We start from the raw sequence: 16,048 nt of genomic DNA, 5'->3' as shown, positions 1-16,048 counted from the left end.
GTCATAGCAGCGTTTTTCAACACCTTTGCCTTGGGGTGTACCTGCATGTTGTAAGCCTCTGAGTGTCAGTTGCTGTGAATCACAAGCGGGGAGAGTTGCTCTTGCGCTCAGGACCGGCTTGGGGGCTTCCCATTGGGGCATCTGGTTGGCCACTGGGAGAACAGGATGCTGGACTAGATGGGCCACTGGCCTGATCCAGCAACCAGGCTCTTCTGACCTCCTTATACCTAAGAACATCAGAACCAATCTGTTGATCTTGTGTCTTAATCCTTCTTGTAAAGGTGATGCTCTGCCACTGAGCTGTGGCCTTTCTCTGAAGGAAGGAGACTTTCTTTCTTTTTGGAAGAGAGACGGAGGGAGAGAGAGAGAGAGAGAGAGAGAGAGAGAGAGAGAACGGGAAAGCCGCTAAGAGAGAAAGACATGAAGGAACAGGAATGTTTTATCAAGCGGCAATTTGCTGGTGCCGGAAAATTGCCTTCCATTTCAAGTCCGCGGTTTCGGAGGAATTAAGTCGCTGCCTCTGTTTTAATGTAATTGCTTTTCATGAAATGGATAAGGAATGGAGCTGGCAGCTTTCCCCTAAAATTTGGGGGTGTGTGTTAATTTGAAAGGGGAGTGAAAGGCCCAGCAACTGAGAAAAATCCAAAACTGCCTTATGCATGGCCTTTGGCCAGATTTAGTCCTGTCCCCCCCCCCGGCTTGGACTCTGAAGTGGTACAATCCTCCAGCGGATGGATCAAGTGAGTCTGCTGATCATGTAGCTCAACTCTAACTCTGTAGCCGTTGGATTAACTCAAGCAACCGTGCAGTGAAGATGGTGCTGGGAGACTAAGAGCACAAACCTGTCTGTTCTACATGGACCAAAAGGCACGTGAGGGTTGTATGCTCTTAAGGTATACTCTAAGCAGACCCATTGAAATCAATGGACCTTAGTTACTTGTGTCTGTTAATTTCAATGGATCTACTCTGCAATGGAGCTGGGCAACAGTGCCTTGAAGCTTTTCTCCAGTATTTCTTCTTGTTTGCAGTAGTGTAGTGGCAAATTCAGACATGCAGGGTCCCTTCATGATAGTCACAGCCGCACCCCTCCCCCTTTTTTTTGCTGCTGGGTTGAGAATCAGATCCGTGTTAATGACTTCTCCCACAACAACAGATGTCCCTAGGAGCCAATAAACATGAAAAGAGAGAGTATTAGCTACTGAGAAGAGTCTTCTCAGTGGCTAACTCACTTCCTTTCACTCGAATTGGCTCCAATCAGCAGAAACGGACAAGAAAGCAAGTTAGAAGACTCTTCTCAGTAGCAACACACTCCCTTTTCATACTGATTGGCTAGTAGGATGCTGGAGACATAGAGACCCTGCTCCCCCAGGGTCTAAGACCCCCCCCAAGACCCTGGATGACTACACCCCTGGTTATCTGTTCAGGTTTCTAGTCCTTAAGAGGGTGGATGTCGGGGTTAGTGAGAGCATTCATATAGCTTGGGAAGACTTTCTTTTAGTCTTGGTAAGTTATTTGATGATTTTGCTATCTTATTTTGACTGTTTTGACTGATGATTTATTGTGTATCTGTATTTGTACTTTTGTGGTAGCTTTTGTTGTATTATGCTATTCACCACTTTGGGGGCCTTTACAAACATCATCTTAATCGTCATGCATATTATTATTATTATTATTATTATTGTTATTATTGTTATTATTATTAGTAGTAGTAGTAGTAGTAGTAGTCGTAGTAGTCGTAGTAGTCGTAGTAGTAAAGTTACCTAGGCAAAAATAGACTGCTCTCCATCCTGAGTAAACCAAATTCTGATGTGGCAGCAACAGCAGAAACTCTTCTATTTTCTTGGCGCATTAAAGCTAATTTTCTCTTTCGCCCTGACTTGAGCCAAACCTACAAAGTGCGAGCCAAAGATAACAATAAACACACAGCGCTGAGTTTATTTTAGCCTAAATCCGATAATCTCTCTTGCGAGCTGTGTGATTGGAGACATCTCCCTCGTGTGGGTGCAGCTAAATCGGGAGGGTGGGGGGCCTTTGGGCCTCATCGCTTCCCCCTACAAAAACGTAGAGATGACGGTGAAGAAAAACAAAGGTCGCTAAATCCTCCTCCTCCCAAAGAAAGCGATTTTGGTAGGGCCAGGGCGAGGCTGTAAGAAGGCATTGTTTTCTGTCCAGTCCTGTCTTCGTCACTTGCATCACTGTTTCCATCCTGCTGCAGTTTGTCTTCTGCCAATAGCTGCGGGTTGTGGTTTTGTTTTGTTTTTTGTCTTGCTGTGCACTGTGGCAAAATTATGTGACTTACGTAATTGATTATGTAAATGTCATGAGTTACGTTGTCGTGATGTCATTCCGCCCCCATTCATTTCAACGCAAAGGAAGCGCAATGCAAAAGGGTTTTGGGGGTAATAATCAATTACTTATCATTGCCAGTCTGAAAGCAACAAAAAGAGTACATACTGGTTCTGTTCACTGGATTGGTGCACATTGCAGACACTGGATGAATCAGAGAGCATCGGCATATCTTGCTCGCATCTCTGCTTTTGTCAGAATTCACTGGCATCCCTAGGCTAGGGAGTGTATGTGTGAGACCTCCCTGAGACACTTGAAATGCTTGGTTCCCTTTGAAAGCGTCGTCTATCCACTTAGGTACTTTAAAAGCTGCATCATGCCAGATTGCAACGTTTGTCCTTGGAGCCTGGCATTTCTCTTTGGGTTGGCAACAGCTCTCCAGGGTCAATGAGAGGGATTTCCTATTACCTGCTCCGTACAATTGAATTGCATCATAAAGTTGGACAGGCCCTCAAATATAATCTTTTATTCATGACAATGACGTTCTTTTACTCCACAGCCTTTAGCCAAAGGCGCTTTCCTTCGAGGATCTGGGTTAAATTTAACAACCGGGAGATTTACAGCATCTATACCGGGCATTTATCAGTTTTCGGCCAACATCCACATTGGTGAGTGGTAGCTCTTGCTTGTGCCGCTGCAGATCCTGTTGCTTTGCCAACCAGGAAAACGAATGTTGAATTTCAGCCTGTGGAGACAGGCTCCCACAACAAAGGGTGGGGGACCCTTTTCAACCTGAGGGCCACATTCCCTTCTGGGCAACCTTTTGAGGGCCACATGCCAGTGGTGGGCGGGGCCAGAGGCAAAAATGGGTGGAGCAACGCATGTACAATTGACCTTTGTGCAGTAATCTAGTTTCTGCAAACACTCACGTTCCCTTCTGTGCCCTCCATCCGGGCAAACAACAGGCATGAGGACACATTCCAGTCAGGCAAAAGCTCTCCAGGAGGGCGCAAAGAAGGGCCAGTGAGAGGAGCGGCCTGGGAGAGAGTCCCGAGGGCCAGATGGAGAGGCTTGGAGGGTCACATTTCGTCTACAGGACTGAGGTTCCCCACCCAAGCCACGAGAGTTAAAACAAATTGAGAAACCAGTTTTTCAAACATTTGTAATGGTGGATGCTGTTGATTTCACGCACAAAGGAAAAGCAAGCCATTGATGTGTAAAGCGTGGAGCCAGGTCATACAATTCTTGTGCAGGCAGATCAATAAACATTTGCCTAATGGCCTTTGATGAGTTAAAAACCACCCGCGAGCGGCAAGAAAAGGAAGCTTTGCAAAAGTGGTTTTTTTGCCTCCTCATTTTGAGGCATGCTGCTGACGGGGAGTTAGTTGACAGCGGCCGCATCTGCACTATCCATTTCAAAGCACTATTATAACACCTTAGTTGCCATGGCTTTCCCCAAAGGATCGTGGGAACTGTAGTTTGTTAATGGTGCTGAGAATTGTGAGAACTATAATTCCCAGAGAGTTTAACAATCAATCCCTCTTTCCGGGGAACTCTGGGAATTGTAGCTCTGTGAGGGGAATGTGGATCTCTCTCAGCACCCTTAACATATGATACTTCCCAGGGTTCTTTGGGGTGATCCATGACTGCTAAAGTGGCACAATAGTGCTTTAAATGCACAGTGTGGATGCAGAGGAGCCCATGGGGGTCTGCCAGATGCATGATGGTATTTTAGTCGGGCAGGTAGGGTTGATCAGGACCTTGGATAGCTCCAAGCAGCCAACTTGCTGCAACAAAATCCACAGCTCAACTGCGCCTTTTGATTGCTCCAGACTATCCTTCCAGGGACCGCTCCCTCCCTGAGGAGTGGAGAGCCTGGTGCCAGCACCTCATTGGCTTAGGGTCTGAATGGCCTAGAGTCTGGATGTGGCCCTCCAGCCCTCTCTGTCTGGTCCTTGGGATCATTCCTAGCCACTTCCTCTTCCCCCAGGCTGCATCCCTCACTGGTCCTGCTGGGCACTGTCCTTGAGTGTTTTTCCCTGGCTAGAACGTGTCCTTGAATCCTGCTAATGCCTCTTGGTTGCCTAGATGGAGGCCAGAAAGGGGTGTGCAAGTCTGTGTAGAAGCTACCCGACCATACAAAGGTAACATCCTTTGATCCGCCCACTTTTGCCTGTGGCCCCACCCACCCCTGGCATGTGGCTTCCCCCAAAGGGTCACCCAGAAGGGAATGTGGCCCTTGGGCTGGAAAGGATTCCCCTTCCCTTGCCTTGCAGTCAGCTTTTCTCCTTGGCATTGCCTGCGCTGAGCCAGCAGTCACCAGGTCATGTGAGACCCCTGACATAAAGTGGGTCATTTCCTCAGGGGATGCTAGTTCAAGGGGGCTCTGGGTCAAGGATCCTCCCCAGCTGACAGGCTCCAGTTCAAATGCGGCATCCGGGCCCAATTCCACACCTTCCACTGCTTGATTTCTGGACCTATTTGGTTCCTCCTGTTCTGTGCTGGCATCCCGGTTGATGCTCAGTGTCATCAGAATAATTGAGCATCCTTTGGACACTCCCTTTGAGCTTGCTGCTGCACCAACTTCAGCCTGCCCTCACCTGTCTGTCTTCCGACTTACAGCCAATTAAGAGGCGGCCTTGACCATCAGCTTCCTTCCCCTTCGTCTCAGGATTGCCCCTCGTAGAACTCAGCAGAGAAGAGGGCAGGCGCAGCCTACTGTTGGGCTCCCACCCTTCCGCCCCGCCAGTCGCAAGGGGCACCAGCCGACACGGCCGGCATGCCTCTTTTTAAATGGATTCACACATTTAAAGATTTGGAGGTGTCTTTGTTTTAAAATGGAAAACGGAGATTTAAAAACTCAGCATTTCAGGCTTGGCAATTTCACCCATATTCAAAATCTATGCGGAAATTCTTTCGCTTCATCTCTGTAATTTTTCTTTCTTTCTTATAACTTTTCTCCTCAAGACCACAGTGAGCTGAAAAGCAAACTGCAGCTTCGGGCAAGAGACAACGTCCGGGTGCTGATCTGTATTGAATCTCTCTGTCATCGTTACACGTGAGTTGCCTCAATACTGCTGCATTATTATTTTGTCACAGGGGCCAGTGCCAGGCATGACTGGGCACCAGCCTGCCGTGGGCCTGAAGGGCCATAACCCAATACCCCCTACAGATGGTGTGGGGCTAATAAGCTAATCTACCTCTTGTGTCATGTTGAATGAAGTGCGTGTGTAGAGCGCATGCCTGCCATCAACCAAGATGGTGGCAAGGGCGTCAGCCCCTTAGGGAAGCCCCTGCCGCTACCTTGGGTGATGGCAAGCATGTGCGCACAGGGTGCACGGCATTCACACTGACAGGAGAGGTAGGTGGAACATGTGTGCAGACTTATTGAAGCCTGCATTGTCTATATTGGGGGGGTGCCTGGGAGTTCTCTGTGATCCACAGCAGGGTTGGGTTGCAGGACCCAATGCTGGCGCAGATCACAGAGTGGGAGCGCCACCTTCCCACCCTAAGGAATGACCTTTCAGGGGGCCCTCTGTGCTGCAGGGGCTCTCGGCCAGTGCCCAACCTGACCGCCCTCTGGCGCCGGCTGTGCTGCACCGTCCTTTAATGTTTTTGTCTGGCTGGAATGTGAACTCTGAACTCTGATCATGCCTCTGCCTTTCCTGGATGGAACACAGAAAGGGTTGCGTAGAAACGAGCCTACGGTACAGAGGTAGTTTTTACATTCATTGCTCCACCTACTTTTGTCTGTGGGCACGCCCACCACTGGGTTATGGCAAGAAAGGAATGCAGCCCTTGGGCTGAAAAACATTTCCTACCCTCTGTTTTTACATCTTCAATGGATAGTGTAGTCCCTCCTCAGAAGGCTTCCATGGCAACCATCTGTACCTCATGAGAGGTCTGCACCTTCTCAGAAAGCCTGTGTCAAAGTTTAAAGATCTGTGGTTCATTCAGCAGAGGGCAACGGTGTTCACTCAGTCCTTTCCAACATGCCTTCCATGTTTCTCTTGCATAAGAATTTCCATCTTGGGCCTTTTCCCGCCTGATGGTTCTTTGTCCATCACACCTGCGCTACCGGCCCCCACAAAGAAAGAAAAATAATGCCCTCAGACGGCTCTCTGCTGACAGCCCCTGAAACTCCACAGGAGCCAAAAAGCAGAGCCACATGCAGGGTTTGGGAACACGGCTGTACCTAAAAGCCCTTTCCATGTGGCTCAGATGGAAACCAATCTCGCTGTTGAAGTTCTAATTGAAACAGTTTTATTGGAGAAATGGAGCAGAAGATGTGGGATGCCAGAGAATTAAAAAAGAAAAATGAACCACTGGCCTCTTTCTTACCTTTTGTTGGCTTGCAAGAAGCCTTGGAGATGGCAATAAGTTCCTCTTTGTAGCAGGGGTGAGAGCAGAGGGCAGAACCAGAGCTTGGAAAAGTTACTTTTTTGAACTACAACTCCCATCAGCCCCAGCCAGCATGGCGCTGGCTGGGGCTGATGGGAGTTGTAGTTCAAAAAAGTAACTTTTCCAAGCTCTGGGCAGAACCCCTGATAGTTTGGCAGATATCATGGCTGTGACCGGCAGACCCCCTGATAGTTTGGCAGATATCATGGCTGTGACCAGCAGAAACCCTGATAGTTTGGCAGTTATGGTGGTTGCCAGCAAAACCCCTCTTAGTTTGGCAGATATCATGGCTGTGACCGGCAGACCCCCTGATAGTTTGGCAGATATCATGGCTGTGACCAGCAGAAACCCTGATAGTTTGGCAGTTATGGTGGTTGCCAGCAAAACCCCTCTTAGTTTGGCAGATATCATGGCTGTGACCGGCAGACCCCCTGATAGTTTGGCAGATATCATGGCTGTGACCAGCAGAAACCCTGATAGTTTGGCAGTTACGGTGGTTGCCAGCAAAACCCCTCTTAGTTTGGCAGATATCATGGTGGCAGCCAGCAGAACCCCTGATGGTTTGGCAGATATAGCAGTGGCTAGCATAAAGTCAACAATAACATTACATTTGTAAAACAAGCACAAAATATGTCAGTGGATCAGCTTACATCAATGTTGCAGGATCACCTCTAAGAGAGTGCCTAGGTGATCAGGCGACAAAATGCCAATTAGGGATTGGGAAGAATTTGATTGAGCAGTCCCTGTAGGGTTTCAGACAACAATCTTTCCCAACCCTACCTGGAGATGTTGGGGTTAAATTAAACCTACAGCCTCTTCTATCAGCAACAGCATGTGCTCTACCACGTGAGCCACAGCCTTGTTTCCATTTTGGAGTGATTGACCATGCTCGAAAAAGCTACTCAAATTGCCGGAATGGGTGGGAAAACATTAGCAAAGTCACTTAAATAACACAGATGAATTCTGGAGAGAAAAACATTCTGATAATACTTTACTGAGTATACTGAACAACATCAGCGGGGGGAAATTATGGTATAATTTGTGAAGAAAGGAAGAGAGATGTTTTGTCTTTCTTGGTTCAGGCCTTGTTCAGAGCAGGAAGGCACTCAATTAAAATACAGAGAGAGGAAAACTCCCTCAGAACTACACAGTCAATCAAAGCACTTGCTACCTCAGCGAAGATCATGCCACTCTGCCTGGTTGCTAAGCAATAGCTCCATCTGTCCCCCTCTTGGCTAGTTGACTTCAGCATTAACTGAATTAACCCTTAAGCTATCAATGGAATGATTCTTACTGTCGCAATTCCAAAAGAAAAGAGCCCCTGATTCACTAGGGGCTGTTGCCACTGGACCATCTCTGATTAAGAGTGGATATGGGTGAACGTTAGAAGATAGGTTTGGACCTGGTGGCTGTCAACTTTCTTTTTTAAAAAATTACCTTAATTGGAGCAGTGGCATGACATGATCATGTTTTGCTTCCTTCCGTTACCTCATTGGTTATGAAACTTCATGAGGCCAGGGCATTCTTTAGCTCAGGGCATGCCTTTTCCACCTGCCCAGCTTGGCTGTGTCGCTTCATGAGGACTTTGCCTGCACCTGCTGGGTGTGGCAACCTGGCTCCGTATGGTATAAGGCCTGTTGCAATGCCGATCTGAGAGCAAGCCCAAACAAGCCACACCCTGGCAAGAGTGGTGAGAGTGAGGTGGGAGGGAGGGAGAGTCATTTATAAACATGGGATTGTCAGCAAAGTTAGTCCTACTCAGAGCAGACCTACTGTCGTATCCCCGTTAGCCCTGCTCAGAGTAGACCCATTGAATTTTGCCGCCAGTGCTGGTCTCCCTCAGAGCAGATCCATTGAAATGAATGGACAGGACTACTTAGGACTGTTGATTTCAGTGGGTCTACTCTGAGTAGAAGTTAGCTGAATACAACCCATTAACTTTAACCCATTGCCTTTCCTTAAATACTAGACAGGTGCCGTCTCTGTTGCCTTTTCGGCACCTACTGAAGACCTTCACCTTCCAACAAGCCTTTGCAGTAGAGACCTTATACCAGTCTCCGTCTGTGTTGGAATCTGGGAGGAAGGGCAGAAGATTAATAATAATAATAATAATAATAATAATAATAATAATAATAATAATAATAATAATAATAATAATAATAAAAAATACAACTTACCTCCATTAATTTCAATGGGTCTACTCTGGGTAGACGTTAGTTGACTGCAACTCACTATTATGAACAGGCATGACTAACTTAGGTCCATTAATTTGGGTGGGTCTGTTCTGAGTAGAACTTAACTGAATACCACCCTTAGGACCTTTTAATTTCTCTGGTATGTTGCTTGCAAACGTTCCCATCCATATTGTCCCTCTTTCCCATCAGGAGGTCCTGCCTGTCGGGATGTGGCTGCGGCTGGGCTTCCATGCCAGTTCTTCTCTTGTTGACAAACCTTCCTCAGCTCCCCATTCCCAGCCCCCAAACCTCTTGGAAACACTTTTCCTTGGAAAGAAGGTTATGGCAAAAAAAAGTCCCATCAGTTCTCTCGTGTTGACTTTTGTTCCTGATGCACAGGGGAAGCTTTGTGGGAGAGGTTGGAGGCACCATCAGTCATTTAAAAGGCAGGATGGGGGACATTTTTCCCACCCCGAGGGCCATATTCCCTTCTGGGCAGCCTTCTGGGGGCCACGAGCCATTGGTGAGCATAGCATACAGCAAGTCGGCAAAGGACTTCCTCCCTGTGGTTGGGGGTTTGGTGGTGCTGCTGGTGGAGCTCAGATGGTATTTCTGGTGCAAGGATATGGATAATAAGTACTACCTAAGCATGTCCCCATTACCAGCTATTACATGATGGAGACTATGTACGATTTGAACTCCCAGTTCATAGCTTGTCTCTATGCCACACTGGCCAGTGAACACCGGATTCCCTTTCTTTTGTGTCTTGTAGGTCTTTGGAAGTTATTACTGGCCTGGAAAGTAACAGCAAGATCTTCACCGTTTATGTCCATGGGTTGCTGCAGCTACAGGTGAGGGTTATGCACCTCGTGGTCTCATAGCGTGGGGGACACCACAGTTAATTGCAACAAGCTCCATGCCCTGCCCACGGGGCTGCCATTTTTACAATAGGTACCAGCAGAGGGGAAGGGCCATAGCTCAGTGGCAGAGCGTCTGCCTTGCATGCAGAAGGTCCCTGGGTTCAATCCCCGGCATCTCCAGGTAGGGCTGGGACAGATTCCCTTCCTGAAACCCTGGAGAGCTGCTGCCAGTCAGTGTCAGCAACACTGAGCTAGGTGGACCAACAGTCTGATTCAGCATAAGCAGCTTCTTATGTCTGACGGGAAGGGCTGTAGCTCAGTGGAACAGCATCTGCCTTGCATGCAGAAGGTCCCAGGTTCACAAGAAGAACACAGGAAGCTGCCTTGTACCGAGTCAGATCATTGGTCCATGGAACTCAGTATTGCCTACACGGACTGGCAGAGGCTTTCCAGGGCTTTGGGCAGCCCTACCCGGATATGCTGGGGATTGAACTTGGGACCTTCTGCGTGCAAAGCAGATAGCTCCACCTTGGAGATACTGGTGGCTCCAAGCAGGGCTGGGTAAAGCTCCTGCCTGGCATCTTGCTGCCAGCCAGAGTAGGCAATACTGAGCTCAATGGACCAAGGGTCTGGCTCAGTATAAGGCACACTCCTATGTTCCAATGGCCACAGGCTCCCCACTCCTGCTGTAGAACAGGGGCAGCCAACATTGGGTGCCTTCAAGATGTGGCTGGGACTCCAACCCCTATCAGCCCCAGCCAACACGGCCGATGGTCCCCGGTTCAGTCCCCGATGACATCTCCAGGTAGGGGTGGGAAGGCCCCCTGCCTGAAATCCTGGAGAGCCGCTGCCAGTCAGTGTGGACAATACTGAACTAGATGGACCGCCGATCTGACAAAGGCAGCTTCGCATGTTCCTAGAGGGATCCTGAAATTTTGGCCAAACAAAACCATAAAACCCCAGATTCTCTGTAGTCTTCTGGGAAGCCCACAAGCAGGACCTGAGTGCAACAGAAGGGAGTAGAAATAGAGGAAGGCCAAACAAGAGATGGATTGATTCCATAAAGGAAGCCACAGACCTGAACTTACAAGATCTGAACAGGGTGGTTCATGACAGATGCTCTTGGAGGTCACTGATTTATAGGGTCGCCATAAGTCGTAATCGACTTGGAGGCACATAACAACAACACTGTCTCCACCTACTCTGGCCTTTCCTGCCTTCTGCCCTACCAGTCCCAATAAGCACCAGCTCCATTGACTCTCACCTGCCCCAGGGTAGGGTTGGATGGGAGTTGTAGCTGAAACCATTTGGAGGGCTCACCAATGCTGGTGAAGGCTGCTCACAGACCACTTTGTTGATCCAACCGGAATTCACAGGTAGCCTTTATACATTACACTTCATCCTTCTCTCTCTCTCTCCCCTCCCCTTCTGACGTCTATGATGCAGGCCGGGCAGTACACATCCATCTTCGTAGATAACAGTGCTGGTGCCCCCGTCACCATTCAGAATGGATCCGATTTCATGGGAATGCTTGTGGGAGTCTAATCCGGGAAAACCCTCAACCCAGGACGGTGTGTATGGGGGAAATAATGCATCCGAGGACCTGCACGTCTGTACTTTGACAAACCCCTAATCCGGAGGATTGCCTCCTCATTGCCATTGGCGTTCTCTAACTGAGCGACGCAAAAAACTCTCTCTTCTTCCAGGGGTGCAGCAGCAATGCGGGACAACAAAAATCAAGGGTAGAGATAAGTTCTGGCCACTGAACCAAAGACCAGATTTATTTCCGTCCCAAATATATCCACAGGTCATCTTCACTTCCTCAGATCCTGGCCTACGGTCTCAGCTCGTAGAACCAAAACTTCACTGGCTTTGGGGTACAGTTTAGGACCAAACGTCCAGGGACATCCGTCTCAAACCAATTGGGGACCTTTGGGGCATTGTGGGTGACTGGGATGTTGAGGGCATAAGGAAAAAAACAAAGGTAGCTCAATAACAGAGCACCTGCTTTTCACGAGGAAGGTCCCTGGCATCATTTAGGAAACTCCACAAGTCAGTTGCATACAGGCTTTTTTGTCCCTGTTCTCTGTCCACACTCAGTGGGACAGTCACCCTCCTGCAAGTGTGCCTGGTTTCTGATTTCACCCTGCCTGATTTGCTTCAGTTTTGTTTAATTAAAACATGCACACGATGATTGCAATTTCATGTCAAACCATTTCCTCAGCGTTCCTGTTGAGGATGCAAATGTACGTCTTGCAAAAATGGATGCAGAGAGCAGCAGGGCTTCTCCCACCCCGTCAGCCGCTTAGGCCTTCCCAAAGGAAGGAAGGGATACAAATATCATAAATAAGATAATGTAAAATAATTGCAAAACTGTTCAAATGGGGGGGGTGAGTCAGAGCTATGAGGAAAAAGTTGATTAAGAAATGATGAATCCCTATTTTGCCCCATTTAAAGAAAGAGGTCCCACCTATCCACCTTCTCTGTCATTGTAACACCCCTGAATTCCACTGATATTCCAACCGTTTTAAGAGATCGTCATTAGCTGCTTCTCAAGTGTGTGGGTTGTGGTGGTGTTGTTGTTTTGAGATATGAGATGGCTCTGTGTGAGTTGAAGAAATAGTTTAATTATTATAATTGGGGGGAAAGAGAACTGTATATTATTTAAATTATCCCTCCTCGACCGCAAGCTCCCCGCCTCACTATACGATGGCTGAGGAGCGCAAAGACTGGAGCGATTTGGAATTGGCGCTGTATCGCCACACTGGTTTCTGCCAAGACCAAGGTGTGGGTTTTGTCACGCTCCTTCACAAGTGAATGAAAAGGGGAACCGCCCCATCCGCATACGGCCTCTAAACCAGACGAATGGACATGTTTGGGAGCAAGCCCTGCAACGCTGGCTGGCAAATCTCTGCTAACTTCTGTTCTGCCGTGCTGACGTCTGACATATAACTGTGGACTGCTAACAATCGGCACCAATCCTGCACCCTCCGTGCTGTTTCTGAGTGTTTACGAAATCCCCTTCAGACTTCTGTTGGATTTCAAAGTCACTCTCTTAGGGTAGGACAAAATGTTACATGTGTCCATCCCAAGTGCAGATGAAGGAGAGGAATCCTTGGCCTGCGAAGTACTTACTGCATCTCCGATGCTGGAATTTGGGATGGACCCATCATTGCCTGTGCTTTTACAGTCTTAGATGTGACAATGGAGGAGCTGCAACTGGGTGGGGGTGCCATCAGGGGGCATTGGGTCCCATGGGGTTGTATCCAACTAAGCCTAACTCAGAGCAGCCCCACTGACAACAGTGGACCTAAGCGAATCAGGTCCATTAACTTCAATGGGTTTACACTGAGTAGGGCTAGCTTTGGACACAACTCCTGGCATTTCAGCCTCGTAGGGCATAGGGTCATCTGGAATGGTGGCCTCAGATGGAGCCATGAGAAATGTCATTCCCCATGATCCTAATACGTGCCGGGAGCCATGGTAAGGGCTAGATGTTCTTCCTTTTGGGGAGGAGGACTTATTATGCTCTGGGGCCAGGCTCGGGTGGGTCCTGACAAACACACAACATTGTTTAATCAGAACAAATGACCAAGGAGACAGACTTGATGCAGAGCTGCCCTTTATGGCGGCCATTCCACTTCTCTTACAACATTTAGTCCTGCCCCGAGTCTCGTAAAAATTAAACATTTCTTGCAAGCTGGGTGATTTTTGTTTGTTAGTTTAAAAATAATTGTATAAGAGGAAGTCAAGAAATGGGAGGTATTTCAAACAAGTGCAACCATTATAGCAGAGTCTTGGCTGATTCTTTTATCATCTTATGTTTTAATAAGATATATAAATAAATCTGTGTATTTAGTCATACGGTATACACAGCAGCCCCCTGGGCACGCATATAAAGTTGTAAACATATCATTGCGCACTGGACTGGCTGCCAAGCAGCCTGGCACGGGATCGGCTGACTGGCGAGGAGAGTGTTGACTTCTTTATGGGGCCTGCTTGGCCTCAGTGGCGATGAGCACATGCGCTGAAAAATGTGGCATGAACATTCTTTTTATTGCGCTATTTTAAGTCCTGCTTAAAAGCTCTGTTTATAAGAGAGAACTTGGCTCTCAGCTTCTCATTTAAGCCCCATGATGGGTTGTTTCCAATGCTAGTCCTACTTAGAGTAGACTCATTGGGCCGTATCCAGCACAGCAGCTCGGCTAGCGCAACGGACTTCTGTGCACGCAAATGGAACTTCATCTCTCTCTCTCCCCCCCCCCAGCTCCCCATCTGCCCTCAAAATCTGGAGGGATAGAACAGAGTTTGGGGTGCACAGGGGGAAGGGAGGAGACAGAAGTCCCGTTGAACCAGCTAAAGTCCGCTGGCACAGCACTGGAGACAATCTATTGAAATTAATGGACAGGACTAATTTAGATATGTTAATGTCAGTGAGTCATCTCTGAGTAGGGCGTAATTGGATAAAACCCAATGGGTTTAAAATATTTTAAACTAGCAGTTTTGTACCTGGGAATTCTAAGCTCGGGAATTCTAATTCTACCATTTTGAAAGGTTCGGTCTGCCTTCTTGATTCAAAATGGCGTCCAATTGTTTCCAAACATAGAAGAAAACCTGGCCCTTGATCTCAGCAACAACCATGTCCAATTTGATTAAACAGTGCAGTTTTGGAAGGTTCAGTCTGCTGTCTTGCTTCAAAAGGGTGTCCAATTGTATCCAAGCATAGAGGAAAACTGGGTCCTTCATCTCAGGAACGATCATCCCAAATTTGGTTACGCTGTCTTAAGAGGTGTCCAAATGTATAGCAAATTTCCCCCCCCCAAATATATTGGGTTGCATCTAAGTCCTACTTGGAGTAGATCCCCTGAAATGAATGGGTCTAAATTAGTCATGCCCATTAATTTTAGTGGGTCTACTCCAAGTAGGGCTAACACTGGATACAACCCAACATATGTCTGTTATTTTGTTTATTATGAGGTTGTATCCAACATTAGTTCTATCAAAGCAGGCCCACCGAAATTGATGCATGTAGGTGTGCCATGCCCATGAATTTCAGTGGGTAGTAGATACACAGTGGTTAGGACAGGAACCAAGAACCTGGTGACCTCCAGCTATTGTTGGACTCCATCTCTCATGAGCTTCAGAGTGGCCAGTGGCCAGGGCTGAAGGGGAACTGGTGACCGGCATAAAGAGTGTGCAGCATTTCCCAGTCTTTTGATAACTGGGGTACACTTTTTCTTGTTCTTTCTGGACCAAAAGGGGATGTGCATTGTATCCCAGAAAGCACCAAATACGTTTTTGCTCTCAAGCATGATGGGCAGCTTCCTTGCAACTAAGGCAGGTATGGAGATCAGGTGGCCCAGTAGAGGTCATTCAACTCCATCTTCTGTCAGTCCCCAGCCAATGGTCAGGGTTGATGGGGGTTTGGAGTCCAGCAACCATCTCAAAGGGCCTCCCAACAGAGACGGGGAAGAAAATTGACTAGGTCCACATTCAGAGTGGAATCCATCAAATTCACACTTGCTGATACATATGTTATTTTCACGAATACGTTCATTTCCCCCTAATATCTGCATTTCTGTCGACCTTACTTGGTTGGAGAACTGCACTGCAAACGTTCAGGGAAGTGCGTGCCAGTTTGATCGGTTCGGCTCAGAATGCGAACCGAATCAAATTTCTCACCTATCCGTGCTGATGAGTAAGCCTCATTCAAATGAACAGAGCTTGTCCCCAAGTAGATGCCGGCTTGGGTCAGGGTACGAGACGCAGATTGTCCGAACTGCGAGGGTTCCATACCTCCCCCAGCCCTCTCCCCCCATCACCTCCTGTTCGTAGGCTGCTAATATGGCCAATCCCTCTGGCACCCAGACAGCGCTGTGGCTCCACTCTCGTGCAGCCTTTGAATATTTTCCCTGGCAGGGATTTGACAAGTTTGGGGTGTTTTTGTGTGTTTCTTTAAGCCCTCTTCAGATTTCAGGTTTTTGTGAATGATTTTGATGCCACACTCCAGACTGACTCCATGGGTATTTACGTTGGATTAGCTGCGGCTCGCAGCTTTCACTCGTCCAGGAAAGGCGAAAAGCTCAGGGTATGTAAACGTCTTCCGAGGGGGCAGAGTGTTTAACCCTTTGTATAAAATCCCTTGTCCTGTTTTTTTTCATATAATAACAAAAGAAAAACAAATCTTGGCATTTCATGAGAAGTGGGTTAGCAATAAGAACATCAGAAGAGCCTCACTGCTGGATCAGGCCAGAGGCCCATCTGATCCAGCATCCTACGCTCACAGTGGACAACCAGATGCCCATTACAGGAAGCAGCAAGCAGGAC

General features: G+C 47.9%; 1 protein-coding gene across 2 annotated transcripts in view; it reads left to right on the top strand.

The window, feature by feature from the left end:
- C1QTNF12 (C1q and TNF related 12) overlaps positions 1-14,519 on the top strand; it is a 40,155-nt gene extending 25,636 nt beyond the window's left edge. For both annotated transcript variants that reach the window (XM_061601486.1, XM_061601485.1), the window contains 4 exons: positions 2,846-2,954; positions 5,254-5,344; positions 9,634-9,712; positions 11,168-14,519. In XM_061601486.1, the coding sequence (XP_061457470.1) occupies positions 2,846-2,954; positions 5,254-5,344; positions 9,634-9,712; positions 11,168-11,266 (378 nt within the window). In that variant the 3' untranslated portion in view covers positions 11,267-14,519. The remainder of the gene's footprint in view (positions 1-2,845; positions 2,955-5,253; positions 5,345-9,633; positions 9,713-11,167) is intronic.
- Positions 14,520-16,048: the final 1,529 nt, after the last annotated feature.

This window comes from Rhineura floridana, chromosome 18 (genome assembly GCF_030035675.1).
Source record: "Rhineura floridana isolate rRhiFlo1 chromosome 18, rRhiFlo1.hap2, whole genome shotgun sequence".
Taxonomy (NCBI): Eukaryota; Metazoa; Chordata; class Lepidosauria; order Squamata; family Rhineuridae; genus Rhineura; species Rhineura floridana.
Note: the sequence above shows the minus strand (reverse complement) of the source record. Positions and strands in the feature narration are given on the sequence as shown.